This window comes from Trichosurus vulpecula, chromosome 3 (assembly GCF_011100635.1).
Source record: "Trichosurus vulpecula isolate mTriVul1 chromosome 3, mTriVul1.pri, whole genome shotgun sequence".
Lineage (NCBI taxonomy): Eukaryota > Metazoa > Chordata > Mammalia > Diprotodontia > Phalangeridae > Trichosurus > Trichosurus vulpecula.
In genome coordinates this window covers 133,012,930-133,028,524 of record NC_050575.1, presented here as the reverse complement: position 1 = coordinate 133,028,524, position 15,595 = coordinate 133,012,930, and the positions used below count along the sequence as shown (strand labels likewise).

General features: G+C 42.1%; 1 protein-coding gene across 3 annotated transcripts in view; it reads right to left on the bottom strand.

Annotated features, from left to right (window-relative positions):
- Nucleotides 1–9,702, bottom strand: part of ZNF79 (zinc finger protein 79) — a 77,625-nt gene extending 67,923 nt beyond the window's left edge. Inside the window, exons 1-4 of one of the 3 annotated variants that reach the window (XM_036749539.1) lie at nt 9,162–9,702; nt 8,476–8,555; nt 1,623–1,749; nt 1,066–1,161 (exon numbers count right to left, since the gene is read on the bottom strand). In XM_036749539.1, coding sequence (XP_036605434.1) covers nt 1,066–1,161; nt 1,623–1,749; nt 8,476–8,555; nt 9,162–9,177 — 319 coding nt within the window. In that variant the 5' untranslated portion in view covers nt 9,178–9,702. Of the gene's footprint in view, nt 1–1,065; nt 1,162–1,622; nt 1,750–8,475; nt 8,634–9,161 lie in introns of all 3 variants that reach the window. The other 2 variants (XM_036749537.1, XM_036749538.1) reach the window with 2 other exon arrangements.
- Between the last annotated feature and the right edge of the window lie 5,893 nt (nt 9,703–15,595).

The window sequence follows — 15,595 nt, the reverse complement described above, 5'->3', positions numbered from 1 at the left end:
ATGAACAAACTCTTTGAAGGAATGAATTTAGAAAGAGAAAAAGAAGAGAAACAAAATCAGCCTTGAATGACTCCTACAGTTAAAAAGCAGAAGGATTAAGAAGGAAGTATAGGAAAACAGAAAGCAGTGGTCACAGAGCTATGAAAAGAACCAATGCAGTATGATGTCAAACGAACCAAGGAAGATACAAGTTCAAGACACAGAGGCAGACATCAACTTCAATGAAAAGCTCAAGGGGAACAGAGATTGAGAAACTGCCATTGGATTTGGCTAGGAAAAAGTAAACATTCAAATCCCATTTCTTCCACCATGAGCAGTTCAAGAGGGTATGAATGGAACGGAGAGCAAGGAAATGGATTCAAGACCTCAGATCATACAGATAACAGGATGAAGCAATGCCAGTGGACAAGAGCTAGAAGGGGCAACAAGAGCTATGAAAAGTTCTTATTAGATAGATGAAACCCTTGCAAGAGTCCATGAATAAGGTGAAAATGAAGATGCTAAAGAGAGAAACAAAAAAATACTGTATAAAAGTGAGTTGTTATATGGGAGTGAGACATGTGAGAAGGTAGAAAGAGCTGCTATTTGACCTACAGATGGAAGACCACCTCTGATTGCGGAAGGAAGTGTAAGAGGAAAGATGTCAAGATACCCTTCAATTCAAAAGTGTTACACTTTCATCTGCAAACTTTGCTATTAATAATAGCTCTCACATTTATATAGTGATTTATAGTGTCTTTAAAAATGCTTTCCTCACAACAACCCTGTGGTAAGTTAGGTAATATAACATTAAGTCACTTACTCAACATCAACCAATGCTGGATCTGGGGACAGAAGCCAAGTTCTTTGACATCAAACTCAGTGCTCTGTTAATTCTCTTTCTTTTTAATTGTTTATTTTAAACATTCTTTTCTTTTTAAATTTTGAGTTCCAAATTATTTCCCTCCCTCCCACCTTTCCCCCACCCACTGAGAAGGCAAGCAATATGATGTCAATTATACATGTGAAATCAAGCTAAACATAGGCTCTGTTCATTTTCAGTGATTCCCTTATTCTCTTACTCACCTGAACAGGTGCTTCCTGGATCTTCTTTCCTGGGTATCCATGAGTCTTCTCCTTGTTCCAACTCAGAATTCACATCAGGTTTAGAAACTGGAAGCCCTGCTCATAGGGGAAGAGATGGGACTTGAATATTTGAAAGAGGATGGAATATGAAGGATCTTAGAAACATGCTGTGAGGAAGAGACAATTCAGGAAATTATTCTTAGTTTACAAAGAAAATTATCCAATTTGCCTACCTGGGATCTTAAGAGAATTAAGCCTAGAAGGAAAATGTGTGTGTGTGTGTGTGTGTGTGTGTGTGTGTGTGTTTGGGTGGGGGTGGGGTGAGTGACAGAAAAGAATAGAAAGACAATGGATAGGGAAAAGTACAGGTCTCAAGTCCATCACAGTGATGTTTCCCTGGGAACAGGGAATAGAAACAATTTGCCCCCAGGTCCCAGAAAGTTTAGGTATTTACGACCTATGAACCCTAAGCCAAAAATTAATTATACACTTCAGATGATACTTCAGGTTTTAAGAACTGGAGAGCCAAAGATGCACTAAGAGGCAGTCGTTCTTACCCAGCAAAACCAGGTTCCTGTACTTCTCCAACATCAGGTCCTTGTACAGGTCTTTCTGAGGAAGGTCTAGCTGCCCCCACTCCTCCTGAGTGAAGTCCATAACCACATCTTTAAATGCCACAGGTTCCTGAAACACCAAGTATTTCTATTCACTCAAGGCTCCCCCACTCCCACATGGCCCTAGAAAAAGGGCTAAAGTGGGTAGAATTAAGTGAGGTAAATCATATACTATAGAAATAGTATCCAATGATGTTTATGTCTTGGGTGTTCAAGGTCAAGCATTTATTGAGCACTATATCTACCTATGACGGCTAGGCTTTCTCTGTGATAAAAAAGAATTATGAAACAATTTTCTCTCTTCTTGAGCTAACAGTTTTTCTAAGAAGAAAATAATAAGAGTAGTTAGCATTTATATAGCACTTTAAGTTTCACAAAGCGCATTACATTTGTTCATTCATTTAGCCAAAGACAGAACTAGTTGGGAGCACTGCATCAGGACTCATACAAACTGGGTCCAAGGCCTGGCTCTTACATTTCCTCTTTCAGTAGTGATGCCACCTTTAGCCAATCACTAAGCTCTCTTGTCCTCAGATTCCTGTGAAATAAGGGCAGTGAATACTTGGAGATCCGTATGGATCTGGGCAGTAACCACTCTAGATCTCAGCTTCTTCTTCTGTAAAATGAAACCACTGAACAGTTGGCATCTATGATGAGATTATTCTAAAGACCTTGCTAGATTTTATGGTCTGTATGATTTCTGTAACTTCCACAATGTACTGATGTTATAGAGATGCAGATTTTAGCTAGATATAGAAAAAAACTTCTTAATAATTAGAGCTATCCAAGAGTTGAATAAGGACTTTAAAAAGTAGCAAGTTCCCTATCATTAGAGGTCTTCTAGCAGAGACTAATTTTGGGGGGGATTATAGAAAGGAATTTCCTATTCAGCCATGGGTTGAACTGGATGACTTCTGAGGTTCTTTCCAGGCCTGAAATCATATGTTTCATGTTCTAGGAAATATGTACAAAGCACTGGGCTAGGCCCTGAAAGAGATAATTAAAGCAAGGTCTCTATCCTCAATTTGACAAATATCTGCTATGGAACCATTGTGTGTAGGACACTATGCTAGGTGGTAGAAGAGGGTCAAAGGGGGTTTACTATTGAGTAGGAGGTTATAACACACATACATATAACTATAGCACATAAGAAAGGTGTGAAGCTAGAGGAGGGAAAGGTCATTGCTAATGGGAAAAGGGGAGATGATAGAAATTTTAACAAGAGGCTCTTACATGCGAATTGGGCTCCAAAGTATAGGTAGTTTAGGAGCTTCAGGCAGAAGGAACAGTGTAAGCAAAGGTACAGGGGCAGGAAAGGCAAAGGACACAAAATGAGAATAGTCTTGCTGAGCACAGGGCACATGGAAGGGAATCATTTGCGATACTCCCCTAGAGACAAGGAGCACCTTGTCCCAAGCAGAAGGCCTGGAGTGCCAGGTAGAGGAACCTAAGCCTCATTCGGGAAACACTTGACAACAAAATAAGAAATACAGCCAAACTGACACATGGAGGACACCAGTGTGAAGTATGGTTGGGGGAAAAAATGAACAGGAATAGGAAGAACAAGGAGAAGCTACAATATTCAGGAAGACATGAGTTCGGGCCTACATGAGGGTGGGAATACTCTAAGGAAAGGAGGGAGAGGGAAGATCAAAGTGCCGCCATCACTGAGATGAAGTAAATAAAGCAGGAGCAAGAGTCAAAGACAACCCCAAGATATGGACCCAGGAGAATGGTGGTACCATTGAAAAAAATCATAAAGTCTGGAGGACAAGCAGATTTTTGAGGGAAAGATGAAAAGCTCATCCTTGGACATGTTAAGTTTGAGGTACACAAACATACCTGACAGCTGATAGAAAAACAGACAACTTCATCAACAACTTACCTAATCTTTTGTGTGCCATAGAAGGCTTGGATAGTATGGTAAAGCCTGAAGACCCCTACATATTATTACCAATGTTCATAATTGAAGAAAATACCAAATTTCAATTAGAAATTAGTGAAAATAAAAATTTTTTTCTCCCATTTTTTTCTCTTCCCCAATAAAGACTTTTTTATCCTGCACAGGCCCCCTGAAATCTATCCACAGACTCCTCTGCCCTATGCTAATGAAGTAAAAGGCCCATGCCTATTATACAAAATATACATTCAAATATATACAAAAAATATATACAAAATATACGTTAAGAGCAAATGAGAGGCAACTTTGGCATCAATTGTTGTTCTTAGTAAACCCATGCTAGATTTTAAACTTCTGCACTGTCTTGAAATCAAACTGCTTTAACTGATTTTAAACTTATGGTGTCTAACACTAATTGGGTCTTCAGTGCTTCTCAGTACTATCTAGGCTCAGTCTCTCTAGGACTAGTGGGTGATCTCTTACTTTCAGTGTCTGCTCAACTAATTCTCCATCACCTCTTTTCTCATCCTCATCGGGGAATCCAATTAAAAGTAGCAATGGGGGTAGCTGAGTGGCGCAGTGAATAGAGCACCGGCCCTGGAGTCAGGAGGACCTGAGTTCAACTCCGGGCTCAGACACTTGACACATACTAGTTGTGTGACCTTGGGCAAGTCACTTAACCCCAATTGCCTTGCCTTCCCTCCTCAAAAAAAAAAAGTAGCAATGAACAGTACTGATGAAGTGGAACAAAAAAAAATAGAAGAAAAGGTATTCAAAGTAAAATAAAAATAAGATCAGAAAATAACTGGACAAAGATCTGAAAGTAATACAGGGAATAAGGTATGCAATGTGGCAACATGAGGAAATGAAAAGGGGCTGGAGGAATGCATTTCTATCGTCTTCGTTATCAAGGAGAATGAAGTTTTTCTTGAAAGAATAAGTACTTCAAAGAAACAGAAGAAACGGGATATAAAGAGGGAGAGGAGGTGAGCTGTTAGGAGGTTAGAGGGTGAAAGAATGCAACAGAGAGAAAGGAAAGAAGAACCCATGAACATCTGGAATTGCATGAGAGTTAAGGAAGAGTTGGACCACTGCTGGAGGAAAGAGCTTCATGTGTTCCAAGAAATGATGGCACAGATCTGCAAGTACATCAGATAAGAAGTTGATTAATACTGGTCAGAGGAAGTAGAGAAGAATTTGTGATGGGTGGTGACTCCCTGTTGAAAGGTATCAAGTAAGCTATTTGTCAAGCTGATATAATAGAGAGGTCTGCTGTCTTCCCAGGATATGTGGATGTGCCTCCCAAGAAATTTCCAACTTGATGGGCAGTACACACTTCTGGCGATTAACACAGGAACAAATTACAACACCAAAAGGAACTGAGAAAGTATGGCTAAGGATTACGTAGACCTGAGCAAAAAACTAAATACTTTGGAAGCACTGGTAGTATTTTCATCTCTACTCCTGACTGAAGGTAGAAAATTTCTTTTTTTGAGGGGAGGAGGTCCATACTTGTAATTTGATCAGCGTAGGGAACATCCAGTATGGAAGCTTCCTCTACCAATCAATCAACAAGCACTAATTAAACATCTATTATCTGCCAGACATCGTGCTAGGTACTAGAGCTACAAAACAGAAATGAAACAGTCCCTACCCTCAAGGAGCTTAGATTCTTTCAGAGGAAATAATATATGTGGAAGTATATATAAAATATTTAAAATAAATGCAAGGTAATTTGGGATGAGAAGAGGGGGACACTGAGGAGATCAGGAACGGCTTCATGTAGATATGGAAAAGATTCTGTCTGAGCAGAGTTTAAAGGAAATAGATCCTAAGAGGCTGAGGTAAGGTAGGATTGCATTCCAGGCATGAAAGACAGCAAATAAAAAATATCAGCAACTAATTTTTAAGTTATAGTCTTAGAGCACTGTCTGGATAATGGGAAGTTAAATGACTTGCCCATGATCACACAAATATTACGTGCCAGAAGCAGGACTTGAATCCTGGTTTTCCTGTCTCTAAGCTCTATCAAATACAGATAATTCCTGCTTTACTTAAATGGACCATTTCACAGAGCTCTACATAAAAAGATTTTTATGTAATGTGAATTTGCCTGCAGATGTTGGGAAGAGAGAGAGGAAGAAAAGCAGGAAGGGGGCCTCGTGCCTGTGGTAGGAGGGACTGGCACACAGTTCAGTGACATGTGGGGGCATGGGACAGAGAAGAGAGAGAAAGAGGAAGAACATTTGGGGTGCCAGGGCCAGCCACATGTGGGCCTGGCCAGAAACAAGAGCAAGAATATGCAGGGGGCAGACATGTGGGCAGGACACAGACAGGAAAGGAGAGGATAGGTGGCACTTAGGGGCCAGTGACAGACAAGTGGCAGTTGAGGGCGACAGAGAGAAGACAGACATGCTGGGCCCAACATGTAGGTGAGTGGGTGTGTCCTTTCTTTTGTTTCACTTGGAGAGTTTTTGGGTTTTTTAGGGGGTTTTTTGGTGGGAGTGGAGGGTGGGAGGCCACAAGCACTGAGCCAAGAGGCAGGAGTAGAGAGCACAGTAGTGTATAGTAAAATTAACATAGCTGTTTTTTTGGAATACAGATTTCCTTTAAAATTCAGTTAGGTGGTGCAGTGGCTAGAGCACTAGACTTGGAATCAGCACTAGACTCATCTTCATGACACTTACTAGCTACGTGACCCTGGGCGAGTCACTTAACCATTTCCCTCAGTTTTCTCATCTGTAAAATAAGCTGGAGAAGGAAACAGCAAATCACTCCAGTACCTTTAGAGTTGAACACTGTTAAAAACAACTAAACAACAGTAACAACATGATTTCAAAATGCAAATTTGCACAATTCAAGAACCGTTTGTACACCATGATTCCTTTCAATCTTATCTTAGGTGACATTAATAGAGGCAAAGTACCCAAAATGAGGGAAGTAAGAGTAAATGGTTTTATTTAATCGAACACCTGGAGTGTTGTATTCAGTTTGGGGTAACACAGTTTATTATTAATAAATAATCTTACTAAGAGCTAGCATTTATAGTGCTTTAAGGTTTGCAAGGCGATTTTACAAATGTCCTCATTTCTCACCTGGCCACACTACTTTGGAACTTCTCTGACTCCACCATGCCCCAGGAAGCTCGTTACTGGATAACCTCAACAGCCTGTAAGATCCCATTAGCCATGGTACCCTCTCATCACTCACCCTGTCCCACTGATTGGAGGGTGGGTCCATGAATTCCAAAACTTCCATTTAAAGTGGGAGTTTAACTCAGATATCTCCTCATTTCTTACCTGGCTACACTATTCTGGGACTCTTCTGACCTCTCCACCATACCCCTGTTTTGGGTCCCTTCCTCCTCTTCCCCCACCACTTTTTAGCCTTTTGTGTGTTGTCTTTCACCATTAGATTGTAAGCTCCTTGAAGGCAGGCACTCTCTTTCTGCACTTAATATAGTGCCAGGCATATAACAGGCACATAATGTTTATTGACTATCATTTTATTCTCAAAACAAACCTGGAAGGTAGGTGCTATTATTATCCTCACTTTACAGAGGAGAAAACTGAGGCAGAGAGAAGGTAAGTTACGTGCCTCAGGTCACATAGCTAGTAAGTGTTTGAGGATGGATTTGAACTTGGGTCTTCCTGACTCCAGTTCAAGTTCTCCATGCACTGTGCCAGCTCCCTGGCTCTCTTACATATGACAAAATCTTTCAGAACCATATTGTATTCATGGGTCTCATTCCACCAAGTCTCAGTGATTATCTATGAGATCAAATTTACCTCCATGCATTAATATTTCTAGTTCATGTTGACTGTTAATTATACTTGTGGACTATTTAGGTTTTTGACACAAAAAGTAACTGCGTATCATAATCTGGACAAGACATTCTTTATCCATTTGGTCCTTCTTATGTGGATGGTCTGGACAATGCTTTCAAGGGGGTTACAGATCTCTTCCAGAAGACTCTACAGTGTTCCAAACACTCAACCTTATTTCTCATGCATTCTCTAAAAGGAAACCAGCTCCAGTCAAGCATACTCTGCTTTCCAGAGACTACACACTTTCTTTTGCCTCTAAGTCTTTGCTTGGGCTATTCCTAACCACTTTTCACCTCCTTATTAAAAAAAAAATCCTACCCACTTCTCAAGGCATGGCTCAAATCCCTTCTCTTCCATGAAGCCTCTCAATGATATTAACTGGAATTATAAATTATAGTAAAAAAGATTTGAGTAGGACCTTAGAGGTCACCTAATCCAATCCCTTCATTTTTACAGATGAGTAACTAGAGGCCCTAAGAGGTGAAATCACTTGCCTAAGATCACATGGTATGGATGTAATAAAGCCAGGACTCAAACCCAAGTCTCCTGACTACCAGGTCTACGCCTCTTCCACAATGATCTAAACATTTAGGCTCATATGATCTATAGCAACGGAAGGAGCATGGAGTCTAACCACCCAGTTTTGGAAATGAAGAGAGTGGAGTTTTGGGTGTTAACTCAGAAACAAAATTAGGATTCAATTTCACATCTTTTAATTCCATCACACCTATTAAATGCTTTATTCATGTATATCTTGATTCCTCTATTTAAGCTTGAGGTAAAAATTATTTTATAAATCTTATATTCCTCACAGAAGTCATCTAAACATAGTCTAAATAAAGTCAGTCTGAATAAATATGTGAAGAATAAGAATGTTATGTGGAGAGAAGAGGAATGCTGGGCAAATGGTAATATTCCTTATGGAATTCACTGCCTATCAGGACTGACTCAATCTCCTGGAAGGAGAGGGCTTCAAGCTCAGATACCTAAGTGAAACTTAGCTAGGCAAAGAATCTCTAGGATCAGAGAAGGAAATCTGTCCAAAACGAGAAAACATATTCCAACATACCTGGGACCTGAGCACACCAACCATACCCTCATCTCCTAGTCTCTCTTCTTCAGAATGGTCAGAGTCCTGAGAATACAGAGCTAGAACAGAAAGGAATCATGAAGGAGGCCAGTGCTGCAGTTCCCAGTCTCACCAGATTAGAAATTCTCATGTTTTTACTGCGAAGAAAGAATTCAAGAAACAGAAGTGGCCAGGGTCTCTCAGGGCTAGATAAAAGGTCACAGATTTTGCCAGCTAGCAAATGGCCCGATCTGTTAAGATCACAGGGAGATCATATGATTCCAGGGGCACACAGCTGACAGGGGAACTGAGAATTTTACAACTTTGTTCCTTAAACAGTCTAAAGATCAGACTGACAATATCCAGTGTTATCAGCAAATCACCACACAGCTGCATGTAAGTCAAAGGAAGAATGGTCTCTGCATAACTTTGCTGCATCACGGCACACAGCAAAGCCAAGAGGAAAGAACGTAATGCCAGGTAGCCCCAAGTTATGCCCCAGACACTCATTCCCAGAGTCCACCACACCCCAAGGCAAGAAAAATCAGAGAAAAGGATGTGATTTCTTCTTCCCCTTACCTGAGGGGGGCGGGGGTGGGGTCCGTTTTCCCAAATGCCACAGCGGGGCAGGAACACATCCCTCCTGGGCACTGACCCCCTACACCCAACCCTCCGGTAACTCTCACCTTCTTCTTCCAGCATTGGGGTAGGATGCTCTGGGTCGCTGCCTCCTGGACCGCCCGGGGACGGAGGGGAGTTGGGTGGCTTCCCTCAAGCCCTGACTTCTCGGGACAGGAGTTTAGCAGCTAAGCCAGAAAACGGCCTTTTCTGTGATTCTCCCACCTCGGTCTCGAATAACCGTGGGGAGAGCTCTGGTCAGCTCCCTGAGATCAAAGGATACCGACGCCCGAAGGATGCCCGGGGTCACCCGAGGGCCAAAACTAGGCCAGTGACCAGCCCAAGGTCACACGGCTAGAAGGGGGAAGGGACAGGACTAGAATCCGGGTCAGTTGAGTTTGCAAACGTAGCGCGCTTTGCTTCTGCCCCTCCACCGGCCCATGGGGATGCAGGTTCCGGGGTGTCCGCGGGGCTGCTCCGGGGAGCGGGAGGCCCCCACCGGCCTTGGCCCTGCAGACCCCACGGCCCACGGCTGCGGGAGGGCGGGCCGAGCTGGCGCCGGGTGCTGAGGGGCCGGGACGCCCCGCCCAGCCCGGTGAGGCCGCTGCTCCCCCCACGGCCCGCACGCCCCCCACCAACACGGGGCAGGCGGGCGAGAGACCAGAGCAGCAGCCGAACCGGGACCCCGCTGGGGGCACTTCCGGTCATGCGCAGAACCCCTCGCCCGCCCCCCTTTTCCCGCTGGCTTTACAGGCGTCCCAGCCGGCTTTCCAGGCGTCCCAGCCAGCTTGCTCTGTCTCCCAAATCAGTACAAGTCGGTCCATCAGTCGATCAATAGATATGTATTCGTCCATACATGCATACATACACACAGCTATACATATACACACGTATTCATATACACACGTATGTGCATATTTTGTTGTTTTCAGTAGTGTCTGACTCTTCTTGACCCCATTTAGGATTTTCTTAGCAAAGATACTGCAGTGGTTTGCCACTTCCTTCTCCAGCTCATTTTACAGATGAAGAACTGAGGCAGACAGGGTTAAGTGACTTGCCTAGGATCACACAGCTGGTAAGTGTCTGAAGCCAGATTTGAACTCAGGAACAATCCAGGCCCAGCACTGTATCCACTGTGCCATCTAGCCGCATGCTTGTATGCACACACATACATACATATATACCTGTATACCTGTATACATATACACACAATATGCACATGCGTAATATGTACATTTATACATATGTCTACACATGTTCAGTCATGTCCAACTCTTCAGGACCCCACGGACCATAGCACCTCCTGGCCCTCTATCCTTCACTATTTCTTGAAGTCCGTCCAAGCTCATGTTTGTTGCTTCCATGACACTATCTATCTCATCCTCTGTAAGCCCTTCCTCTTTTTGCCTTCAGTCTTTCCCAACATCAGGGCCTTTTCCAGTGGAGTCCTGTCTTCTCATTATGTGGTCAAAGTGTTTAAGCTTCAGCTTCAGTATTTGACCTTCCAAACAGCTTCAGTTTAAGTATTGACTGATTTGATCTTGCTGTCCAAGAGACTCCCAAAACTCTTCTCTGGTACCAAAAGTGGAAACTCCCACAGTCACACATTGCTACTGAAAAAACCATAGCTTTGACTACATGAATCTATGTCAGCAAGGCGATGTCTCTGCTTTTTTAGTGTGCTGTCTGGATGTGCTACAGCTTTCCTTCCAAGGAGCAAGGGTCTTTTAATTTCATGGCTGTAGTCACTGTCTGTCGTGATCTTGGAGCCCAAGAATATAAAATCTGACACTGCTTCCATTTCTTCTCCTACTGGTTTGCCAGGAAGTGATGGGACCCATTGCCAAGATCTTGTTTTTTTTTTTTTTATATGAAGTTTCAAGCCAGCTTTTACACTCTCCTCTTTCACTCTCATCAAAAGACTTCTTAATTCCTCTTCACTTTCTACCATCAGAATGTTATCATTTGCATATCTGAGATTGGTACATACACATGCATAGATACATGCACATATTTATACAATATATGCATATATACACAATACACACATGCAAAAGTAGAATCTATACACATGTGCATATATACAACACACACATGCATGGACACATACATTAATATACATTTATATATACACAATATGTATGTTCATGTATATATGTATTTGCACACATACACATGCATACAATTTATATATATATACATGTGTTTATTTATATAATATTCACAATACATACCCACCGTATACACATGCATACATATATGCATACACATGCACAATACACATATGTACAACATAGTGTGCGTTAGGTATAATATGCATATATAATTTGCACATGTATATATACATATTGACAGAAAATACAAGGAGGGGCTGTATAGCTGCTGGGGGAGTGGGAGAGAAGGAATCAAGAAAGATTCCATGTGGGAGGTGACTTGGAGCCAGGCTTTCTTTGAAGAAAAACCAGGCATTCTAAGAAGCTGAGGGAGGAGGTGGGGGGGGGTGGGGTAGTATATTCCAAGTTTATCAAGCCTTTCCATCTAGTTACTAAGCTCACTCTTGCAAGCAGCCTAGGATCTGCTCCTGGGTGCATTTCATTCACCAGAATGCCTCTGTCCAGACTTCATCTCCCAGAATCCTGTTGTTCCTTTCACTTGGCAACTTTGAAATGCTGCTTTCCCCAATAGCTGAGGCTTTTGGAAGTTGTAGTTCCGAGTCTTCTTTAGAGCAGATATACATTTGGGGCCTGAATCGAATTTCTAGCCCAGTCTGGGGTCCCAGGGACCTGCCAAAGATTGACTCTGCCCCTGGCAAACTTGCTAATTTCTGATCAGGACTTACTTCCTCCATGATAAAACTCCCACCCCTTGAGTTTGTGGTTGATGGAATCTGGAAGTTATCTATACCTACCCATTCACCTGTGATGCTTCTCTCATTCCCCTGAAAGCCTTTAGTACCTCCCCACACCAAATATGTCCTCCTCTTTCCTTCCTCCACTAGTCACACTGTTGACTGACACCTGTCATTCTCAAAACACCATCTCTTAGGGTGGTGCAATGGGGGAAAATGCTGGATTTGATCAGAGAATCTGGGTTCAAATGATGGTTCTGTCACTTTTTTCTTGTTTAATCTTTCTGAGCATCAGTTTCCACATCTAAGAGATGAAGAGATTGGACTAGATGACCTGCATGGGGTAATGACAATTGATCTTTCTCTGAGTATTGAGGAGTTGGTTCTGTGGGGTGCCTACTGACAAGAAGTCCCACAGGAGCAAACTTTAAGTAAACTGGGGCAGGTTGGCCACATGGTTCACAGAATGAGGGAGCTTGGGAGACACAGTTAAGGCAAAAGGATCAGACAGATCTCTTTTGTAGAATCATATTTAAATGGTTCCCCAGGAGAAGCATCAGCCCTTGGAGGTCAAGGCATGGGATTCCTGCTAGTCGCATTAGATGAATATCATGATGGATGTATATAAAAGCTTCTTGAGCTTGTATTAATCCTATCCATTCTTCAAAACCTAGCTCAAATCCCACTTTTCCCATGAAGTTCTCCAGTAAAAACTCTGGGAACCACTCAATCCATTTCCATCAAAGCCTTTTTGTTTGTTTGTTTGAGCTTATAACCCACCTTTCCAAGGGGCTTTCCCCAGGAGTCTAGAAAGAGCTTTAAAGGAAAATATTATTTCTCAATATTTTCAGTTTTATGAAAGAGGAGGTTTTAAAATGTGCTTCCACAATAGTTCTGGATTCTATCACCATCACACATTGTTTTCTGCCTCATGTGGAATTTATTATCTTCCACTCTAGACCCACTTCTCTAAACATCCCTATTTCTGAGTCACCATAGCTCCCAAGTCCATAACCTTGGAGTTATCTTTGATTCTTCTCTCTCTCACCACACTCCTCCCTGCCCCCCATCTAATCAGTGTACCACTATAATGTCTGTCAGTTCTGTCCTCTTTCTCACTTTGTCTTCCATCTTAGTTCAGGCTTATATCCACTCTCAGCAGAACTACTGTAATAGCCTCCTAATTAGTTTCCTGGTCTAATTTCTTCCTCTCTCCAAATGATACTCCGAACAGTTCTCCACTTTTCCTGATGCACAGATCTGACCACGTCACTACCCATCCCCCATATCTCATCTTACTCTGAAAACCGTAAGTGGTTCACTACTGCCTCTAGGATAAAAATCCCTCAGCCTGGCATTTAAACATTGCCATGATCTATGCAAGTAAGGTGGATTTTAGTGTAAGGTGGATCTTTGTTATTATTTCTTAGAGTTCAGTTTCCCAGGATCCATAGCCATAACAATCTCTTGTCCCCAGCTATTAGATATGAGTTTTCATGATTATGGTTCAAAACATCTCCACCACACTTGCGCATTATATAATGATAAATAATAGAAATATTTATGCTTAAATTGTAAACATCCACTGCAACTGCGCAGTGAGATATAGGGATGAGGTAATGTAAACTTGTGAGGCTGTTGGCTGACAATATGCCTTCTTTGTCAGCTGCCCTATAAAGCAGGTGGGCACTGGTCAAAGAGTGGGGAATCCTTAGGGTTGACTGCACCAACTGGAATGCTGTGTGTGCCTTGACTGGCCCCCATCAAGGCTTGGAGGGAATCTGTGTTTGTGTCAACTGGCCTCCATTGAGGCTTGAGGGGATTTGGAGGAGTGCACAAGTTGTACTTGTCTCGATTGACACCTTCGAGAAGTAGGGGCAGTTGTCCCCCATCCCCTTCTCGCTGATTAGGGAATGCTATAGGAGTTGTGCTCCCATTATCAGCAACCCTTGTGTAAGATTATTAACCCCTTCAAAGCTGTCTTTTCTGTCTGACCGGATCAAGAGTGAACTGTGCTTGCAGCCCTCCTGGCTCCAATTTATGTTTCCAGACTTGGCTCTTATTACTTCACACTTCAAGAACTCATAATTCCATTCATCTGTCCAAGCTATTTCTCCTACTTAGAATGTGCCTCTTCTTCATTCCTACCTCTCTGAATCTTTATGTGCCTTTGAGAGTTACTCAGAAAACAACTTTCTCATTGGTCAAACTGCTTCTGATCTCCCTTCTCCAATCCATCCCTCAGCTCCATACCTTTTCCACGAAGCCTCCTCAGCTTCTCTTTGATAGTTTTCTGATCTTAACTTGTATTTACTTATCTACACATGTCCAATGTTAACCCTGTGAGGCCAGGGACCGCCTCATTTTTTTTATCTCGAGGCCTCAGCATAGTGCCTTGCACATTTTAGTAAAATGTTTGTCCCATTGGATGTGTGTGTAAGCCTTGAAGATTAGACTGTAATTTCAGATTACAGTGTATCTGCAGTGTGCTTTATACTTTGCAAAGAGGTCTCACACACTTCTTTGTTATCTTCCACTATACCTATCGAGTAGTAGATAATGAACACCTGTTGAACATCATTGATTCAGGAGTGCATTAGGGAGATTGGGGGGGTGGGGTGAGGGGGATCAATTATGGTAATTATTTTGAGGCAGATTTCTGTAAGCCAGTTTGATGTGGGAGTGGTTACACATATATTACCATGTCCTGGAGGCAGCAGTGGCCCTGTAAGAAGGGTCTTTCTCCCCTAAACTCAAAGCTTGGAGAATCTTAGGGGAAAAAATATCAAGGGAGCAAAGATCAGCGACTGGTAACATTATGAGAGGTAGTAATTTCTCAAGGAAGAATGTAAGAAAAGAAGGCTATCAAAGGGAGGTAGGACAAAAGGGTGAAATGGGGAAGCAGGTGTGGTGAACTGGCAAAGATGGGAACGTAGATAGCAGAACTACAAGTGAAAAAGTAAAGGAGAGTACAGAGCGGTTTTGGGGGGTTGTAAATTCAATATTTGTGGGATCTCATCCCACCATAACTATTAGGTATTTAAGCTCTCACTTCATTTGCTGCATTTCAAAGACTACTTCCTTTACTTTGTGAAGTTGTTGATGTCAAATAAGGGATAAACTCCAAGTAATGGCTTTGCTATACTCCTTGTAATAATGGTGTTTCTTGCCAGGATGAATTCTTTGGTGTTGCCTAAAATTTGAACTTTGGATAAATGATTTATTTTTTTGTCTCACAATCATCCACTCACAATGCTTCTGTCCACTATGAATTCTCTGATGTTGCTTAACATTTGTGCATCTGTTAAAGGCTTTCCCCCACTTACTGAATTCATAGAGTTTCTCTCCAGTATAGGTTCCTTGATGGTAAATGAGGGACAAGCAATTCCAAGACTTTTCCACATTCAGCACACCTAAAGGGTTTCCGTTTGTTTTGTATGAAGGTTCTCATGTTTAATTAGGTCTAAATACTGGATAGGACTTTCTTTATAGGTATCAAATGTTTCATCTTTCTCCAGAAGGAACTATTGTATAATAAGGTTTGGATGCAGACTAAAACTTGTCCTAAATTGATTACATTTGTGAGTCTTTCTGTTATTGATTCAAGTAAGTCTGCCTTTCTGGAAATATCCCAAATCGAAGATGAATACTTGA